The sequence below is a fragment of the Haliotis rubra genome, unplaced genomic scaffold (genome assembly GCF_003918875.1).
Source record: "Haliotis rubra isolate DU_JTF1 unplaced genomic scaffold, ASM391887v1 Scf515, whole genome shotgun sequence".
NCBI classification, from domain to species: Eukaryota; Metazoa; Mollusca; class Gastropoda; order Lepetellida; family Haliotidae; genus Haliotis; species Haliotis rubra.
Genome location: NW_025767208.1, coordinates 213,505 through 235,164, shown reverse-complemented (window position 1 = coordinate 235,164; position 21,660 = coordinate 213,505). Strand labels below are relative to the sequence as shown.

The 21,660-nt window shown below is 44.4% G+C and overlaps 1 protein-coding gene across 1 annotated transcript in view; it reads right to left on the bottom strand.

The window, feature by feature from the left end:
- Nucleotides 1-5,247: 5,247 nt before the first annotated feature.
- Nucleotides 5,248-21,660, bottom strand: part of LOC124292366 (Bardet-Biedl syndrome 4 protein-like) — a 28,635-nt gene continuing 12,222 nt past the window's right edge. Inside the window, 7 exon segments of the mRNA XM_046729455.1 lie at nt 5,248-5,684; nt 6,932-7,151; nt 9,031-9,166; nt 10,358-10,427; nt 11,651-11,822; nt 13,764-13,985; nt 21,395-21,449. Of these exon segments, the coding sequence (XP_046585411.1) occupies nt 5,329-5,684; nt 6,932-7,151; nt 9,031-9,166; nt 10,358-10,427; nt 11,651-11,822; nt 13,764-13,985; nt 21,395-21,449 (1,231 nt within the window). The 3' untranslated portion in view covers nt 5,248-5,328.

The following is a 21,660-nucleotide window of genomic DNA, read 5'->3' as shown; positions in this document are numbered from 1 at the left end:
TATCTAGAAACACATCCTACACATCCTTCCACAGAAACCCATAGATCACACCCTACCAAACCGTACAGGACACATCATATCTAGAAACTATCACACACAACTTTGAAACGAGTGGGCCACACCCTGCTTGGAAACGCATTGATGTTTGCCTATGTAGGAACTCATTGGTCACATACTACACTGAAACGTAAAGGACAGAATCTTTTTAGCCACTTATGGCTCACATACGAACTGGAAACGTCCTAGATCCACATACATAGCACCCAGAAAGTATCGGCCGTAGTTTACCTAGGAACACTTGGATCACAACCTACAAAACATGCATGGGTTACACCTTGCCATGAAATAATGGGTTACACCGAATCGAGAAGCGTATTGGCCTTAATTTGTCCTGGAATATTGGGTGACAACCTACTAAGAAATACTGCGTTACAAACGGGATCCAACCTGCAAAACATGCATGGGTTACACCTTGCCATGAAATAATGGGTTACACCGAATCGAGAAGCGTATTGGTCATAACTTGTCCTGGAATATTGGGTGACAACCTACTAAGAAATACTGCGTTACAAACGGGATCCAACCTGCAAAACATGCATGGGTTACACCTTGCCATGAAATAATGGGTTACACCGAATCGAGAAGCGTATTGGCCATAACTTGTCCTGGAATATTGGGTGACAACCTACTAAGAAATACTGGGTTACAAATGGGATCCCAACATAACTGGAATGTTTTAATTACACGCACCTTATACCCCCACACCTCTACAATGAGGCCATGATGTATTGGGTTACACACTATCGAGAAACATACGGGTAATAACTCATCCTAATATTTCGGGTGACGACCCACCAAGAAATACTGGGTTACAGTCTAGTTTGAAACTGGGCAACAAGTTAACTGGAAAGTTTTGATAACAAGTACCTTGTATCCCACATCTGTACAGTGAGGCCCATGAAATATTGGGTTACACACTACCAAGTATTACTGGCTTACAGTGGGGTAGCCTATTGTACCAGCTTCACACCTAAAGCGATCCCTCATTCATACAATGGAGCCCAATATATCCGTGAAACTCACTAACTCTCTCCAGTATTTCACTCAGCATTATTTCTTTACATCTGTACGGCTAATGAGAGCTGTTCATTATCGTTTATCAATAGACATAGCCGTATGCTGGTTAATATTGCACTACGTATATGAATGGTACAATTCGTTATTGAACATTCCAATACACCGTGTGCGTTAGACATAGTTCCAACTATCAGTCAAGACTAATTGGCCACAGCACACCGTGTCAGTTTATAAGGTAAAAACCACATCACGGCCAGCCGAGATTCTAGTTTCTTGCTTTCGGATGTCTAACGTGATCATTAAGCTGTTGTTTCGTTCGTGGCAATCGATCATCGATGTCTACTGACAAAACACTTTCAACCATGACGTTACCTTCAAGCAATGCAATTTATTTATCAATACGTCTCAGTTGACACAGCTTGGACATTTGTGTTACGTACTCTGTAAATTGTAAGCCTTCGTTACATGGTAATAACCATACAATTCACCATTCAAAACAATTTGGGGCCAAACTCAGTGAGTGTAGTATTCTTCGAAAAATAATTGATCCAGAAATTTGGGATAAACGCACACTAAGCTATTGTGGTTGAATGCAACTTTCAGCAAATTCGGGTTACATCATTGCGCGGAACGCCTGGAATGGGTTTTACATTGTACCAATGTGGGTTATATCAAACCTGGATCTTTGGTGCGCTGCAACGACATTCGCAAAGCCAGATCAAGGATTTTAACCAATCTTGCGAGAGGTTGGGAATGCACACCACCCAAGATGTGATAGAGTTCATGTGTTTGGAGTTGAAACCTTGCATTGTCACCATTCTATCTCTTGACTAAGTTTCTCGTCTCAACAATGGATCTAGTGTCCAACTGAACCGTAGGTGGACCAGCTTGCCAGATGAAACCCAACCTCTGTCTCTTGCTTGAATGGTTAGCGGTGTGTGTACGTGTGTGTGTATAGGGTAGGTGGTTTGCATGCGTTGGGGCGTGAAATCCACAAGCACTGTCATGGTGCTAAAAATCAGGGATCATAACCAGTATGAATATTTTCCATTCAGCCAAGGATTACACTATGGCAAAACTCCGCAACCTGTTATAACCACAAAGGGATAGCTTCATTGGGGTGTGCACGGTCGTAGTTCAGCTCAAAAAGTGAAATGACGACTCACATGTGTTTGACTCATTGCATACATGGAGATCAGGTCTTAAACTGGTCTCTTTTTGAAGGGAAAATGTTTTCCATGTACCCCTATACTTAAATACGCATCCACAACGTGTTAGAGGTGTGACGATACAGAAATTTCACGATTCGATACGCATCGCGATATCTTGGAACATACGAATCGATTCGATCCATATCACGATATGCTAACTTTAGTTGTTTTCTTTAAAAACCTATATTTTGCAAGCAAGTAATAGTGTAAATTTCAACATAACCGTCAATTTCTATCGAAAATTAACAATTTTAAGGTCAACGATACATATCACGATACGAAAAAAAGTATGATATATTTATCGTCACATAAAGTATCACGATTATCGATACTACGGTATATCGTCACAGCTCTACAACGTATGGCCATATTGGCTTGTTTATATACATGGTCGTACATGTATATAATACTCTGGAAAATAAAATGGTGAAACAAACAGATACAACATGGGACCGAAATAAAGAAAATGAGATTTTTATTCACCACCATAAAGGTTTTCAGTATACTGACAATGAGCAACAAATATTTATGATTATAAATAAGCAGTAATACAGGTAAATATCCTTAATTCGAAACCAAAACCATAGAAAACCTCAAGACGGGACTTGAGCTTATTATTGATAAAGTTACATTTTCTTAAAAAAATATTGAGTTAACAAAATTGCACTTTAACAAACAATACATTCTATGGACGGAGATCAAAGCAGAACAATATGTCTACTTCCAGGTGTATATATCATCATCATCATCATCATCATCATCATCATCATGAACACTGCTGTTACATATGGTGGAGAAATGGATTGTGGAGAAAGCATTTATATATATATAAAATAACAGTCATCATCATCATCATCGTTAATAGAAAGCATTAATATAAACAAATAACAACAAGAGTTTGCAGGTTTTGTATAGGCAGAGCCAGTTATTACAATGTTCTATATCCTTTCAAACCTGAGTAGCTCACAACAAAAAATACATTTTCTAACAAACTGGAATACATTAATATATCACATTCGACAGCTATCAAATGAAACCTTTCCCACACCAGTAGTATTTACAATAACAACAGTGTGCAGTACCTAAACCCAGGAGACACAGGTCTAGGATTAATGTCACACTTTCCAGCATCATGAAACCCTGATAATCCAGATAATATCAAGTATGTCATATGGATTACTGAAGCATAATATGCCCATACATAACCCTGCATTTCGTGTTTTTGGAAACATTCGTTATCTTTCCAATGACTGACTGACTGACTGAGTTTGGTTTTACGCCGCTTTTAGCAATATTCCAGCAACATCACGGCGGGGGACACCAGAAATGGGCTTCACACATTGTACCCTTGTGGGGATTCGAACCCGGGTCTTCGGCGTGACGAGCCAACGCTTTAACCATTAGGCTACCCCACCGCCCCTCTTTCTAATGACATGAAGGACTGTAAAACATCTCACTAACTTATGAAAGATAACCTCATCCCAAACACAAGCCATCATTCAAACATTTATATTGTATGTGTCACACGACACTTCTTGTTATAGCCAGAGTAAGCTATAACCAATGACCTGATGATACTGAAACATTTTGAAAAGGGTAAAATTTTGTACTAAGTGACAAAATGGCCACAAAATATCAAATTAAGTTTTTCTATAATCAAGGAAATAATGAAACATAACATCATCGTCATCACACAGCCATCATGCTTTGTCATGTAAGGAAGTATTTACTGCTGATATATTTCTTGTGTTTTGAGTTTGTGTTGATAATGCATTTTTATTGAGTGTCAGTATCTGTTCATTTAAATCCTCCATAAATCCTGAAGACAATAAAATGTTTAGAAAGGCCACAATCAATCTGAAATATAAGCCAAAAGGGGAATATTCTGATTTTGAATACTGCAACGTGTTGTACTCATATTATGGCTGATATGCATCTGTTAGCAAACCTTGATCATTAGGTAAGGTAAGCAAGCATTTGGAGGGATGATTTTTTATATGAAATATTCAACCATCTTTACAAAACGTTTCAAGAAAAATATCTCTTACCATACTGAGCTGTAAAAGTACCTGGATGTCTGATTGTGAAATCCAGCTGTTTCAGTTTTGTTGTGAACATAAATATGTGAACAGATGCAGTATTAAAGTTGTTATTTTTACGGTAGTGGATACTCGTATGCATTTCAGATGTCACTGCCCGAAATCTGTAATCTGGACTGAAAGTCAGCAGATCCTGGCATGTATAAGGGATATAACTCTGCATAGCCATACTAAAGAAGGGTCACCAGTGTCCCAGTCAGTTCAACATACAAACATTTCTAAACTGACACCTCTAATATTTCAATGTCAATATAGAACGCTGACTTACATACACCTCTACATGAAACCAAACACAAACATTGAAATAAAAAAATAAAGTTTTTGCTTTGAGTCCTGAATGAATATAAAGACTACTATACTTCGTTTAATCAGTTTTAAGTAGATGCACACAAACAAGTTTTGATCATAAACACAATGAAACATGATAATTGTTTCAAGCATTCTAACGGTGTAAGTTGTAAAGTAATAGTACGGCAACCCTTTACGGCAACCAATATACGACGTAATTAATGTTTTACAAATAAAAACAGAAAGTTTGTAAAGGTAAAGTTATGACTTAAATGCCATGTTAGATCAAATGAATGGCGCCTTTTCATATGAATTTTGATTTAAATGTTTTTTATTCAAGGAGTGTATTTTATAGGAAACAAAACAACAAAAATACATTCCGACAAGATTTTTCCATTTTGATTCCAATCTATTTGACCAAGGTAATTTGTACAATGTGAAATAAACATCACCCCCTAAAAGTAGGTACTAAATTTGCTGCTCTGACCATTGTCACGTTTGAGGAAACTAACAAAAAATGACAAAACCACCAAAATAGCTGCAACATTGTTCACTTACATACCACAACACAGTTTCAAGGCATTGTCAGATCTTTATCACAATCATTACAACAAGATACATCTATTTACAAATCAAGTACAGAAGTTTCCTCTTCATAAATCTGGTACAGCAGATCTCCTTTGAGGTTTCGCAATTTCTTCTTCAATTTCTTCCTCAATGTCATCATCGTCATCATCTTCAGTTGGGTTGTTCCTAGGTGGTGCTGGTAGAGAGTCTAGACTTGGCAACATCCCGGCCCTTCTCACTGGAGGCAGGGCTCCATCCAGATTGGGTATTTCTTGACTTTTCTTCGGGATGTCTGAAGGCAATACTGGAGGGGGCGGTGAGAACGGGTTGTCGAACCGCGAGACGGGTGGCTTGTCATCACCCATCAGGCTCAGATCTGTCGGCTCTGATTCATAAGGTATGTCTGGTTTCAAATTGGGCGGTTCCTTGTCGAGGTCAGGTACTGAAACATATGGGTCAAGTGTTAAATCAGCCTGAGGTGAAAATCTGAAGGAGGTATTAACTCCAATCTTGTAATGAGGGTATATCTGCATGCCAATTGAAATTTGACCCATTGATGAAACATCAATCAAGATTATATGACACATCAATAAGATGCTGCTGCTTTTTTCTCAGTTTTTTTAATAAAATTGGAGTCAGTTACCTGCGAAATAAGTCAAAATAATTGGTCAGACATATTTTACCACATCATTGATACACTCAAACTACCACTGACTTGGCATTAATATGTGATAATCAACGGTGAATGTGTTGAGACAGTGTCGGAGCATAAGTATCTGGGAACCTTCATTGACTCTAAGCTGAACTGGAACTCTAACACTGAAACCCTATACAAAAAGTGTCAACAACGTCTTCATCTCATGCTTAAATTGAGATCTTTTAATGTTAACCCATCTGTGATGTCATATTTTTATGTAGCATTTATTCAGAGTATTTTTACATTTTCCTTCCATTGTTGGTACGGGTCTCTCTCAGTTCATCTCAAATCTAAAATAGACAAAATTGTTAACACTGCAAGTAAAATCGCTGGAGTCAGATTTGAATGTTTATCATCAATATATGAGCGGCAAATCGTGAATCAAGCTGTCAAAATTATATCTGACCGTACTCACTACTTAAATTCGGAATACAACCTCCTCCCTTCAGGCCGCCGCTACAAAGTTCCAATTGTGAAAACTAAGAGAGCCCGTACATCCTATATTCCAAGTACCATATCTCTCTTAAACAAATGTGAAGATACCTAAATCAAAGAATGTATGTAAATATGTTTGGTATCTCTCTAATGTGTCAGTAGCTCTGCTGATGTAACACAAATTCCTGAAAAGGCATTAAAGTATTATTCTATTCCATTCTATTCTATCTTCAAAATCTATTGTCTTGAAAAACAAGTCGGAAACACAGACATATTGTGCCCATGAATATGGACCTAACAATAAGGACAAGTTGCACTCAGCAACATTCCAGCTAAATGACAATGGATTGTCAATAGTGGAGTTAGGACCAGACAATCCAGTGATTGACATCATGAGCATAGATCTACACAATTTGGGATATGATTACATGTGTCAACCAAGCCAGCAAGCCTGACCACCCTATCCCGTTAGTCGCCTCGTATGACAGGGAAGGGTTGCTGAAGATCATTTCTAACCCAGATCTTCACAGGTCAACTAACACAGCTGATATACATACAAGGAGTAGCTGACAGACTGGCCTCCACGGCAGAGGAGGTCGTAGGTCGAGGTCCTGCCTGAGGGATGACAACAGGGTCGGATGTAGATGAAGTTGGACGTGTAGATTTCTCGGGGACGGATGGTTTTGCTTCTTTCTTGGGTTCAGCTGCCCCCTGTTTCCAGGTGAGGCTGTCCCCTACCTGTAGCAGGGGCCCCATCTTGCTGGCTACGTCCATCAGCTGGTGAAACAGAGAAATCCATGGTTAAAATAAACATAAAACATGCTCAAAGAGCTAAATTATTACCCCAGTCTATTGACTCAATTGTCCCTCTCAGCTCCCTGGGGAGTATACAATCCAAGCCTGTGAGACTTTTGAAGTCAAGGTGACAGTCACTTTACCTACCTATTGTACCCTTACATATTTCCACAAAGTAACTTCACTAAGGGTGAGTCAGTGAGTGAGTGAGTGAGTGAGATGGGTCTGACACAGCTAATAGCAATCAATATTCGTGTAGTGCTGCAACGATTCGGTTCGATTCACCGAAAATCGAATCTGACACCTTAGTTTTGATTTTCGCTAACCATTATCACTATTTTGATTGGATATTTGAATACTCATTAACATTATTTCCACACAGCCAGAACGTAATTTTGACTCCAACTCGAGCATTTTCGGGCGATGAAATAAGGGGAAACATGATTGGTTGATTCTGGGCTAATAATCCAATGAGAACTGTATGTTAGTAGACATCTCCAAGTTGACAATGGATTTCATGCTAAAAAAGCTGACTCTGAGAGTTATATGAAATCTCATGTTTTTACTTGCATGAAGAATCAAATTGAAAAATGATTGAATCAAGTGTCCAATATCAAAATCAAATCGAATCAAGATCTTGGTGAATTGTTGCAGCCCTAATATCATGGTGGGGAGGACCAGGGATAGGCTTCCAACATTGTGCCCATGCCCAGGCCTTTGTTTTGATAACCGGATGCTTTAACCACTAGGCTACCCCGCCGCCCCACTTGACCAAGGAGGTACCACATCTGCTACATGTGCTTCAGTGTGGGGTTGTACCGAAGCAACAGAAACTCTGGCAGCATGAGGACATGGATTGTCTATTGGCAACGACATCTTTAATCTTTCAGCTGATGTTTCATCAGGTGAATGACAATCCACCCTAACACATCTCCTTAATGGGCAAAAAGCAGCCAAAAATGCTGACATCACCAGAAGTAGTGTAGTGATGCATATTGCATGTTTATCATTAGAGAAACCAACGACAATAATCATACCCAGTACCACCTGTTTAAAAGGATTATGATATAGAGTGTTTTTACATTTTGAGGTTTGAGGGGAGGGGCATAGGGCCAAGAAAAACAAAATGAGGTTCCTCCACATTATTTTAAAGCATTTTAAAATGCTATCATGATCCTCCATACTATGTTGCCAGATTTCCTGTGGACACCCTCTCAATAAATGACGGGACCCTAATTTTTGGTGAAATCTGGGTATTTAACTTGGGCTCCTGCCATAACATAGACATAAAGCAGATGACTCAGAATACACTCCCAGGGGTAGCCTCCGTGGTGTAGTGGTTAGAGCGTCCGCCCGGAGAGCGGAAGGTCGTGGGTTCGATCCCCGACCGTGTCATACCAAAAGACGTTAAAATATGGTACTTGTTGGTCCCTGCCTGGCGCTCGGTATAAATGGGTTCAACAAGGACTGGTCGGCTCGGAGTCAGTATAATGTGTCTGAGTGGGGTATTCATGTTTCACTGCGGCGTGGTATCTCAGTGGGCTAGCACTATAAAACCAGCTTAAGTCTGGGCTAGTACAAGCAGCTGCACATACACATACACACGCATGCAAGTCGTCATATGAGCGAAATATTCTCAAGCACGACGATAAACCCAATTTCACTTCACCTCACCTCACCTCACCCATTCCCAGAAATATACTGACAGCATACACCAGAAACAAGTGCCTCCAAACAACAAACTCAGTTTTATGTTATGTGCAGTAATCTGAACACACTCAAGTCTTAATACAACCATCCTCAACATTTCAGAGTTGGAGCATGGATTCACCTCGGACTTAGTGCTATACACAAATATTACCTCTTGATCGATGGGCACGCCTGACTTGTAGTTCTTCACCCTCTGTTCAAACTGGGACAGGTTCTTCTGAGCAGACCTCCGGTCTCCAGTGTTGAGCAGGAACACGGCGTAGTTGAGAGGGATGGCTGGGTCCTTACTGGAACACAGGGAACTGATGTAACACAACAGTCTGAGATGTATACCACTCAAAAGAAGTTAGAGATCACCCTGCTCTTACATATTACTACACTCAATGTCAGGCTATGATTCAATACCTCAGGTGAACCATGAGTAACTTTCACCACCCCAGGAGTAAAATGCCACCATCCCATCCCTAACCAAAGGAAACACATGCGGATTCTGGAGCCATTCAAACATCAAATATATAATTCAGTTCAGCTAAATTTCTTCAGAGTCTTGACTTAATTTTTTACGTTTTTACATTTTTGCTGTCATTCCACTGCAGGAGTGAGTGAGTTTAGTTTTATGCCGCACTCATCAATATCCCAGCTATATGGCGGCAGTCTGTAAATAATCGAGTCTGGACCAGACAATTCAGTGATCAACAGCATGAGCATCTATCTGCGCAATTAGGAACCGATGACATGTGTCAACCAAGTCAGTGAAACTGACCACCCGATCTCGTTAGTCGCCTCTTACGACAAGCATAGTCGCCTTTTATGGCAAGCACATGGGTTGCTGAAGACCTATTCTACCCCGGATCTTCACGGGTTAACACTGCAGGAACACAGCATCAAGTTTACAAAACGCAAGTAATTGTCACAAATAATAAAGGACAACATTTTTTTTTATTCCTTTTAATTTTCAGCATCTGTATGTCCTTTGAAGAATTAAGGTGTCTAAATGAAGAAATGTTCTGAGGATCACTTCAGTGTTTAAACAATGCTCTTACTGAGGAAACATTGCGATGAGTTACACTGTGTATAATTGTGGCTCATCTATCAGTCCAAACCAAACTGATCTCTAGCTGAGGTTTCTGTCACAAGTCTTCGAGCTCCCTAAAGGGGAGGTGGGGTAGCCTAGTGGTTAAAGCGTTGGCCGTCACGCCGAAGACCCAGGTTCGAATCCCCACATGGGCACAATGTGTGAAGCCCATTTCTGGTGTCCCCCGCCGTGATGTTGCTGGAATATTGCTAAAAGCGGCGTAAAACCAAACTCAGTCAGTCAGTCAGTCGAGCACCCTAAAGTCTGTTGTTTGTTTGTTTAGTTTGTTGTTTAACTCTGCACTCATCAATATTCCAGCTATATGGTGTGGTCTGTATTTATCGACTCTGGGTTCCCTAAAGAGGGGGCATGTATCACATCTCTGACCAAGTGCTGTACCCACCCGTCTAGTGTCATTGCCTGCTCATAGGCTTGTTTAGCATTCTCAGGATCCTCAAGGTTGGTCAACGAAACTGAAACAGTATAGGCATCAGCCTGTATTAGATAGGTTACATGAATACAATCTGAAAAGCATTCAACATTCAAAATACAGTTTTTAAAGAAACATGTACCTTCACATGCACTAAGTTCACAAACACAATTTTTAATCAGTTTTAATTATGTTTGTCTGATTTCTGTAACAGTGAGAAAGTGAGTGAGTGAGTTTAGTTTTATGCCGCACTCAGCAATATTCCAGCTATATGGCAGCGGACGATTTCTGTAACACAAAATATGATGTGCTGCAAGATCTGAAAAGTGTACTGTTTTCATCCACAGCTGGCAGCCGATCTGTCTCTACTGACATTAGGACAGTATTTCTTGCCTGGGGATAGAGGGTTATGATTAAGGGCATCCCAACAGTAAAACACTGGTTATCAGCTAATGCGATTCAGAAACTCAGTTGAATACTTTATGCCTAAATTTCGATTTTCATCTACCGTAACTTTCAACAATGTTCTGATTCGTTTTTTGTTTGTTTGTTGTTTAACACAAAACTCAGCAACATTCCAGCTATATGTCGGTGGTGTGTATATAATTGAGTCTGGACCAGATAATCCAGTGATCTACACAATTGGATTACAATGACATGTGTCAACAAAGTCAGCGAGACCACCCGATCCTTTTAGTTGACTCTTATACAAAAACATTCGGACAGATATACTGAATATAGATTTCATGTCAGGCCAAAATGTAATGTTTTTATTAAAATTGATATTTTATATTTATCCTGACTCATGCTTAATTGCTTGTCTCCTTCTTCTTGCGAATGATAGTGGAATACTTGAATCCCCTTTTGCCGCCAAAATACCTATGGGAGGTAACACTGGGTGAGTGATTTTACGTCTGCTTTTTTGAAGGGAGCTTCAAAAGGGGATTCAAGTGTTCCACTATCATTCGCAAGAAGGAGTAAATTAAGCATGAGTCAGGATAAGGAAAAGTTATATGTTCATACACATACATAGCAGGCAGTGCAAGCATAAATAATGGCACTGTCTCTACTAGTGTCCAGGAAAGTTAGTCCTTGTGGGTTTTCTTTTTGTAGAGCAGTATAAAGTTTGTATGAATTAAGTGAGCAATATATTTCATATTTAGCTGCAAATTTTAAAAAAATAATTAAAAAAATATTGGGTTAGTTTTTTATCGCTGTGAATGAAAATTAAAAGATGATAAATATTTGAGAACAGCATTAACCTACCGGCTAACAACATGAAGAGCTGCGCCATCTTGGGTCGGAGGTTAATGGCGGCACTGAGGAAGTGGAATGCAGAGGCGTACTGCTGCATGGTGAGGTGCACCAGTCCCAGGTTGTACAGGATCTTCCAGTCAAATGGCGCCAAGTAGCTGGCTCGCTTCAAACAGCTGATGGCCTGCAATATACAGTCAGTGATATTAGCATGAGAACAAAACAACAGAGCTCTAAAGGCTCCCCTTGAATTAACAACAGCACACTTTGAGTGAGATAAAACTCTTCAATTAACTCAAAATATTTATATAATATCCAATGTCGAATTTGACGTGGGGTCTGAGAGCTTGGTCAATGTAGCTCACTGCTGTGATGCTGCCTCCTCTCCCTGGACCAAGGTTCTGGAAAACCACAGGACCCATTCTCTAGTTCAGGCCTATTCTACCCCATACCATGATGCTTGCACCTCCCCATAAGTCTCTTTCTATAACACATTGGTCTGAGTAACGCTGGCCATGTTGTCGCCATTTTCTTGTTCTGCCATCTGCAGTTGATGCGCAGTACCGACTCTTATCTGTGAACAGAACAGTTCTCCAGGGCCTGTATCGCCAGTTTTGGTGTTGTAGGACAAACTGTAGATGTTCACGCCGATGACGAGGGGTGAGGATAGGTCCACGGTAAGGTCTACGGCAATGGAGGTTCCCGCTGTTAAGACGTCGGCGTACTGTATCAGTACTGATTGGTCTTCCGTGTGTTCCCACTGTTTAGCGTGCTGTTTCGGATGCCTGCATGAAGGGATTCTGTACATGCTGTTGCACAACATGGCGGTCTTTTCGTCTTGTGGTCACCCTTGTCTGCCAGTATGGGGGCGATCATTTGTGGTGTTGGTGGCCCAGGAACATTGCTGCAGTCTGTAGATGGTCAGAACGTTGACCTAGAAGTGATTGGCAATAGCTTGTGCAGTGTGGCCAGCTTCAAGTCTTCCTAGCGCCTGGTTCCTCTCAGCTGTCGTAAGTCGCGGCATCCTGCTGACGTTGTAATGTGAATGTTTCAACCAGGTTTTGGGTGCATTTTATAGGGCTGGTCCTTGTGAACAGCACGTGCAGCATGACAAACACTGAGAACACCGTACCATCTTTTGAAACCATTTCCTGGGTTCAATTCTGAGTTTGGGAAGGAATGTCTTTGCTCAGGTAAAGTTGGAGGTGTAGTCAAAAATATACAATCAAAACATCAAATGAGTTTACAGTTACCCGTTTCTGCGAGAGAAAATTTCAAACTGATGTTTCTTTTGCTGCTTAGTATAATGAAGCAATATTTTATGAGATGGATAGATGGAGTTATCTCCCTTCTGCTGCATGCAGGCATTGGCTAAAATACTCCACTGTACAACCAAGCTGTTGTGTGTTGTGGTACAAGGAGCTGTCAATCACACAACAACAATTCCACAAAGAAATAAAATCGGGTAAACCACAGAAGTTGTCCGCTTTCTAAGAATAAACGCTGTGTGAAGAAAGGGGCAGAACATGACGTGGTTGTACACAAAAACCACAGATATTGACCAATTTCTACGACTGGTTGGTTGGTTTATTGTTTAACGCAGCACTCAGCAATATTCCAGCTATTTGGCAGCGGTCTGTAAATAATCGAGTTTGGACCAGACAATCCAGTGACCAACAGCATGAGCATTGATCTACATGCATGAGCATGGATACATGACAAGTGTCAACCAAATCAGCAAGCCTGACCACCCGATCCCGTTAGCTGCCTCTTACAACAAGCATGGGTTGCTGAAGATCAGCTCTATATCGAATCTTCACGGGTCTCCACTTTCTAAGAATATACATTGTGTGTAGAAAGGGGCAAAACATGGCATAAAGTGTACAAGCACATTTAAATCTGACATGTGCAGTAACCCATGGTGTAATGCATGCTACGAAAACAATGAAATATTAAAGATAAGGGTGAACACAGTTCTTTCAAAACCACAACATATCATCCAGACATGGGCAAATGTTATTAAGAGGGAACATTTCATTATTTCCTGATGCAAGTGTTGGGGATAAATATAGAGCAAAATGCATTTCAGTATCAGGACTTCACAATAACACCAATAAACACTTACCGCCACAAACTTCTTCTTGCCAAAGAAGCACATGCCAATATTATTCCAGAGTGGGGGACTCTCAGGGGTGTTGACAGCAGCGATCCGGTACTTTGTCAAGGCAACATCAAAATCTGAGTGACTTTGCATCATACTCCCAGCAGCCATTATGGCCTTTGTGTGGGTTGGGTCAAAGGTCATGGCATTGCCAAGATTCTCAAAGGCTTTCTGGTACTGTCCGATCTACAGTTAAAGAAAAGAGACACACGTGACAGGGTTCTGTAGCATTTGTTACCATATAAGTAATTATTTGATAATCATGCTAGAAGTTGGTGAGTCAATAACAAAGCATACAACTTTATGGATAACAACTTCTTGTTTACTGCAGACAGCGACGTTTCGGTGTAGATTCTTACATCCATAAAGTTGTAAGATAAAGGAGATATTAGTACTATCTTGTCAAATATCATGTTTATCTCTGTGAGTGACTCGACAAAGTTGACATTTTCTAAACCATGCGTGAAAATGTCATCTTTCTCAAGTTATGCGATGAATATTCTTATGATGTATTTCCTTTCTGATATTCAAAAACATACTATAAAAACCAAAGTGCCACCAGAAGTTCTGAATCATTATGAAAGGTAATAAACTCGAACTAACCTGTAGAGGTTTAAGATTCTTTGAATATATTCATCCTTGGGGTACTTATAAGCATTTAAATGTCCATTTAAAATCCCTACGACAGTTGTAACAATATTTTGAATAAAATATTTACAAAACAAAAACTACGTTTTGTCTTGTGAGACCACCCTTACAGGGCCCTCTGGCCCCCTACAGCCAAGAGCAGGTAACTCCAGACCGTAACCTCGAACCTCACTTTCCATGCTGAACGAAGTCAGACAGAATCTTGAGGGGAGGTGGTAGTACCCCAAGGATGAATATATTCAAAGAATCTTAAACCTCTACAGGTTAGTTCGATTCTTTTTATATATTCCTCCTTGGGGGTACTTATAAGCATAAGACAGACTCCTAAAGACGGATCTCAGGGCGGCATTCTGTCTGCTTAAACACCCCGACAAGAAGTGGAATTTCCCAAGCTAATTATAGCAGAAAAGGCACACTTACCCGGTCGCGTGTCCACCAAAGCCAATCAGGCGGGGGCATGAGCCAGGGTCAGGGAATAACGTATGCAAATTTTGTCCAGCGAAACCTCGCTAATGCAACGAACGAGACACACCCTCCCTCCTTCCCGTAATCTACCGGAAGTGAAGATAAGGGTCCATAATAAACCCAGAAGCGAAATGCCGTGAACAGCAAAGTTTCCAAGGGCAGTTTAGTCTATAAACTTCTCGGTTAGAAAGCAAGAGACATGGGAATAAAAAACCATCACCACATAAAACCCATCACCAAGGGGAAATGTAACAAGATTTGTAAAACCCAACACCAGTGTTAAAAAATTGGCAGATAACGGTTCACACAATACAACCTCGAAAGCTCAATCGGCTAGAGAGGTGGAACCATGCCCACTGGAGAGAACTGACTGACCGAACCGAGCACGCTCACTGGAGAGTCTGTCAAGTTGGTAATGACGGATGAACGTACTCGGACGGCTCCATATAGCCAGCTGAGCAGATCTCCTCAATGGGCAGGGCTGCAGGCGTAAGCTGTCGATGTAACCACTGCCCTAACCGAATGAGCCTTCAACCCTACAGGCGGGATCGCCCTGTTTGAGTATAGCTCATGTGTATGGCAGAGACAAGCCACCTAGAAATGGTTTGCTTGGTGGCGGAAGACCAGCCTGAACCCGCCATAACAACAAAACAATTGGTTACCCCTTACGGGTACCCCTTGTTCGTTTGATATAAGCCTTAAGTGTCTTTACGGACATCTAAGGCGGAGCACGTCGTGAGAGAGGTACCGGACAGGGAAGGCTGAGTGAAAGCTGGGAGCTCAATAGCGCCGTCACATGGAAGGGACTATCCTTCTTAGGGCCGGTAAGTATCAGGCAGCCCGTATGCTAACTCTGTCTTTGTGAAAAACAGTAAGCGGGATCGGCCGACATTGCGTGAATATCGCCAACCCGCCTGCCTGAAGTCACCGCCACAAAGCGCCCGTCTTCCCGTCAACAGCTGGAGTGAAAGAACCGACAGATTGTGAAACAGTGGACCCGGACAGCCAATCAAGAACGATTGACAAGTCCCGCGGGGACTAATCCGCGGACAACGGACGGATTCTGTCCGCCTGCTAAAGCAGCTGTACCAGAGGGTGCTGCCCCAAGAGAGCACCGTCAACAGGAATGTGAAGCGCGAGAAATAGCTGTAGAATATCCTCGAACAGTTGAAGCCGCTAGACCGGCTTGGCGAACTGGAGGAATTCTAACACACAGACTAAATCTGTAGAAAGGGATCAAGAATCCCCTGTTGACACACCAGCGAATAACAGGCCCATCTATCCTCATATTGAGCGTTTGTCGAATCCCTCCGCGAAGCCAGAAATTGTGTCTGCAACTGGTGCAGAATTCGCTTCGCATGGAGGCGATCCCTGATAGCGGCCAAGCCACCCACTGAATCCTGGGATTGGTGGAAGCTCCGTTCTGGGATAGGAGGTCGGTCGAAAAGGTAATAGAACAGGAGGCTGAGCCAGAAACCTGAGAATTACGGAAACCAGCTTTGTGCCGACCAAAGGGTGCCAGAAGCACAAGTAGCCGAGCTGGTTGTGCGGTCAGCTCGCGACAGGACCCTGGAAATCAGTGGTATCGGGAGCGCCCACAGTACCCTGTCCGTCCAATCTAGCTGAAAGGCGTCGTTGGCTACGCACCGGATCCGAATCCGGGGAGCAAAACACAGGAATCTGGTTCGTCACCCCAGGCGCCAAACAGATCCACCTGAACGACCGAACAACTGGGAGATAATCCCGAATATCTCCCGGTCGAGCATCCACTTTCGTGTGGGGCTAGTATACGCCGTGAGAGGCGTCTGCGGACGTTGTCTACCCCGGAGATAAACAGGCAAAACCGAATGTTGAACTGATCGCACCACAGTAGAAACTGCCACGCCTCCTGAAGGAGCGGCGGAGACACTGTGCCGCCTTTGCTTGAGAATGTAAGTCATGGCCGTTTGATTGTCCATTTCTAGGCGAACCACACGGCCCTGCACCAACACCGAAGCTTTTCGAACACCTTGCGGACTGCTCTCAGTTCTAACACATTGATGTGTAGGCTGACCTCCCGCTCCGACCAGAGGCGGAGGCTGAGTGCTTTCGCCCAGGACCCCCAACCTGTGAGGGAGGCGTCCGTCTGAACTGAGAGGGAAGGTGTCGGGGTCGAGGGGATTCCCTGGACAAATTCCCGACTTCGCCCACCATCGCAAGTGAGAGGATTAACCACTCTGGCGTTATGAGCATAATCTCGTAGCCCTGCGAGTGGGACCACAGCTGAGCTAATGCTTGCTGAATTGGTGCGCATCTCAGGCAGCGCGCGCCAAACCCGTCCACTGTCGCCGCCATGTTGCCGAGCAGCGAAGCCATGTTCGGGGCCGACGCAACAGGGGACTGGAGGAACTGTAACACAGTCCCTCGGACTTTGACGATGCGGTCCGGAGCAAGGGAAACAATCCCTAGCGCCGTGTTGAATCTGGCTCCCAAGAATATCAGATCCTGCGTCGGAACGAGTTCTGATTTCTTGAGATTGATAATCCAGCCCAGTGACACCAGAGTATCCAGCACGCACAGTGTGGAGGCTCTGCTTAACTGAGGCCCTAAGGCCCGTAGAAGCCAATCGTCCAGGTACGGGTGACAACACCTGCCCTGAGACCTGGCTAACTGAGCTGGGATTAGCATAAGTTTGGTGAACACCCTTGGCGCCGTAGAGATGCCGAAGGGGAGCAGCGAAACTGGTAGCACGTCCGTCGAAGGAGAACGGGTACTTCTTGGAATTCGGGTGCATTGGAACATGGAGGTATCGTCTTTGAGATCGATTGGCGTAAGCCAATCCCTGTCTCGACGGAGGAGATCACTGACCTGAGTGTCTCCATCCTGAAAAGCGGCACCTCCAGTAATTTGTTCAGCCCTCTGAGATTCAGAATGGGTCTGAACCCTCCGTCCTTCTTGGTCACGAGGAAGTAGGTGGAATAAAACCCTCTTCGCTGACTCACAGGAAACCACCTCGATGGCTGCCTTGGTCAGTAAAGACTGAACCTCGACACGGAGGGCGTCCGCTTTGTCGGCGGGAGGTCGGCACAGGCGTGTGCGAACCCGGAGAAGGGCGGAGGATCGCGCCTCCCACTGTGGCAAATGGCCATCCCTGGCGTGGACAGGACCCAGGGATTTGAGGTGGCTGCCTCCCACTCCCGGAGGAATAGGGACAACCCGGCCGCCGACAGGGGCGATGTGGCAAGAGGCAGTGCACCCCACCGTCGGCAAGTCTCCGCTTTGCGTGAGTGGGGGCAACAAAGGGCTCTGGGGCATGAATCAGTGGGAAGCCGGGCTGGCTTCCCCTTGCCCGAAAAGACTGCTGCGGCTGGCGCCAGGCCTGCCCCTGCCTCTCGATCGCCTGCTCGCTTGGACTGCAAAGGGCAGCCCACTTAACATCATTCGCCGGAGCCGAAGGGTAAGCGGATGCAAGCGGGGAGGGCCGATGGCGAGGAGCGGAGGGCTGCTCCAACAAAGGCTTTGAGTCCTTAAAAGTAGAGACAGCCTCCGCGGCCTCCCTAACCACCTGCAATGCCCCAGGGAACAGGGAAGATCCCATGGTATAGGGCAATGAAAGTAGAGCTTGCTGTGTGGCCGGCGAATACCGTGCCACAGACAGCCACAGGCGGCGCAAGCCCATGACTGCACCCATCATCTGGCTGGCACAGCACCTAATGCTGTCCCGAGCCAGATGTGAGTGTACATCCGTTAGTTGCCGTCGCGAGCACCGACTCCGATGAATCGGCACCGCCAGCGCTGTGGGCCACCAGCTGTCCCTGCAATGCAGACAGGTAGGCTGAATGGACGGCCACTTTAAGCTGCTGAGCCGCGCACCGGTAGCATTCTTCAAATGACCGGTAGGCAGATTTCAGCGGTAGGGATGTACTAGCCGGAAAAGGGGGGAGGCGCCTGCCCTGCCTGGCCGAGGCCAGGGAAGACGAAGACGACCCTCCTAATGTAACCGAGGCAAATCGCTTTTCGTCCACCACTGGTGGTTGAAGGCGTCTCCTCACCTAACTGGTACCGCCTGCCCACGTCAGGCAAATCAAAGCGAGCGGCAGTACCAGTAAGGGCCGGATTCACCACTTCACTGACCAGTGATGGGAGAATGCGCGAGGCGAGCCTCTGCGACCGGTTGGGTCGCGGCGCCTCCCGGGGCGAAACTCCAGCGGGGTCGGTTGCGGGGCGGGAACAGCCACCTGCGGCAGGACTTCGGCGATCTTATCCCGAACCTGCCGCGGGGCGAGGCAAAGGAGTCACGGTACTCCGCCTCCGGTTCCTCCGTCCCTTCCTCCTCCTCCATATCGACCTCGGCAGAATCCTCGGCCGTCATCATCTCAGACTCCTGAGAGCGCGCGAGGAGGCGCCAGAGGCAGGACCAGACAAAGTAATAAGGTCCAGAGGAGCCAGGGGAAAAACATCACCCTGCCGGGAGGAACCAGCGCCAGGTCGCCGAGTAGCCCGAGAGGAACCTGCATAAACAGGCTTCCGGGCAGCCCAGACTGGCTGCCAGGGCGAGGTATCCCGAACTGGTGGTGCCTAAGCGACCACCAGTCGGGACACCAGGCGATGACAGGGCAACCCTGTCGCCCGGCACCAGGCACCTGTGACAGCCCGGGCGTAAAGCCAGGTCGTCAGCAGGCGCCGAGGGCATGCTATCGCCCGCGGCGAAGCCAGGATCAAGCCGCCCGGGAGGCGTTCTCGAGCGAGGCTCGGGCGCAGCTAACCCCAGATGTGTCAGCTCCGCCCCGACGCGACCGGCGGCTGAGCTCCCTTACGGAACCCTGCTAACGCCGTATCAATCAGGGACTTGACTGGCGACATCTGCTCCTGGAAAAAATGGTTAAGGAATCAACAGGAACATTTTGCACAGGTGCTGAATCAAGAGGGGTGGCGGGTACAGAGATGGAAGCAGGAGGAGGCGCCCGAAGGGGCATGAGTGCGTGAAGCGAAGCCGCCTTGGTAGCCTTAGCTTTCTTGGGAGCCGGCTCCAGCGTGGGAAGCGGCTCCCGTGGACCCTTTTTCCTACTATGGGGCGCTTGGGCCGGGGATCCTGCGCTTAGAGATCACCCCGCCGAAGCAGGTTGCTGTAAAACAAGCGTGTCTATGCGCCTCGACCGAGAATGGTTTTGGGGCGAGAACATGGCACATGCAGCACACCCCTCTTCCTCATGTTCCTTCTGCACTAAACAGCGTAGGCAGACCTCGTGGGAATCCCGTACGGGGATTGCAGCAAGGCAGGAAGTACAGGGTTTAAACTGCAACAAGTAAAAAACCTGTGCAGCAATGTACCCTATACCCACATACAAATACATGTAAACAGCGCATGGAAGCGACACAACTAATCGACAACGTGGCATGCAGTTGACCCTAGTACACACTGCAGCATAACTAACAATTACGGTTTTAGCGTAATATAGAAAATCTGCGAGCAGTAGACATACACCCAACACGTACCAAGATACAAATAAAAAATCACTAAAACCACCTGTAACATTGAAAAACCACATGGGAAACCAATGAACAGGAAGGCTAGCGAAGGGACCTGTCCGCCATCTTGACACGCACTAGCGAGCCGACCGCGACAGGTACCAAGTTACAACGAGAATTTATGAATGAAAAAATTCAGAAAAAACCTCCAATTCGCCCATGCAGGGAAAAAAGAGAACCATACATACAGTTGCAGTTTCTGAAACACTCATTTCTCTATAGTCGCAAGGAAAAAACCTTCTGGTATGGACCCACGTCTTGTCGATACAACGACAGCATGGAAAGTGAGGTTCGAGGTTACGGTCTGGAGTTACCTGCTCTTGGCTGTAGGGGGCCAGAGGGCCCTGTAAGGGTGGTCTCACAAGACAAAACGTAGTTTTTGTTTTGTAAATATTTTATTCAAAATATTGTTACAACTGTCGTAGGGATTTTAAATGGACATTTAAATGCTTATAAGTACCCCAAGGAGGAATATATAAAAAAGAATGTATTTATTATATGAGTGAGTGAGTGAGTGAGTGAGTTGGGTTTTACGCCGCTTTTAGCAATATTCCAGCAATAAATGGGGACAGAAATGGGCTTCACACATTGTGCCCATGTGGGGATTCGAAAGTACCTTTAACCATTAGGCTACCCCACCGCCCCTATTATATGATGTGATATCATATGGTAAAGAAGTTGTCATCATTACAGTATCTTATCTTTCTCATTACTCACCAAATTACTCAAAACGCCAATCAAACAGATGAACCATTATGTATTAAAAACATGACTTTTGTCTATTATAAACAAAACATAAACTAGCAATGAGATCCCAGAAATATTTCTTTTACATGTTCTCAAAGAGTGAATTGGGTTTATCACAGCACTGAATATTATTTCAGTCAAAATATTTAAATCGTGCACTTTGAATAATTATTAACTATGTTTGAACACTAGCTTTGCCAACTCCTACACACAAGAGTGGGACATACCTGCATGTATAGCAGGCCAAGAGTCGTCAGTAGATCTGGGTTCTCAGAGGAATAGCTACAACAGAGGATAATTCACAGGCTTTTCACAGTTAGGCATGATCTCACTTTATATAGGAGATGGTGGAGTGGAGTGGAGCGGAGTGGAGTCCAGTGGAGCAGAGTGAGTGAGTTAATATATAATGTCACACCAGCACTATTTCAGTCACATTGCGACTAAAATAAGTTCAAATTACATCATAAATACAGAGTTGAATTATGACCACCTA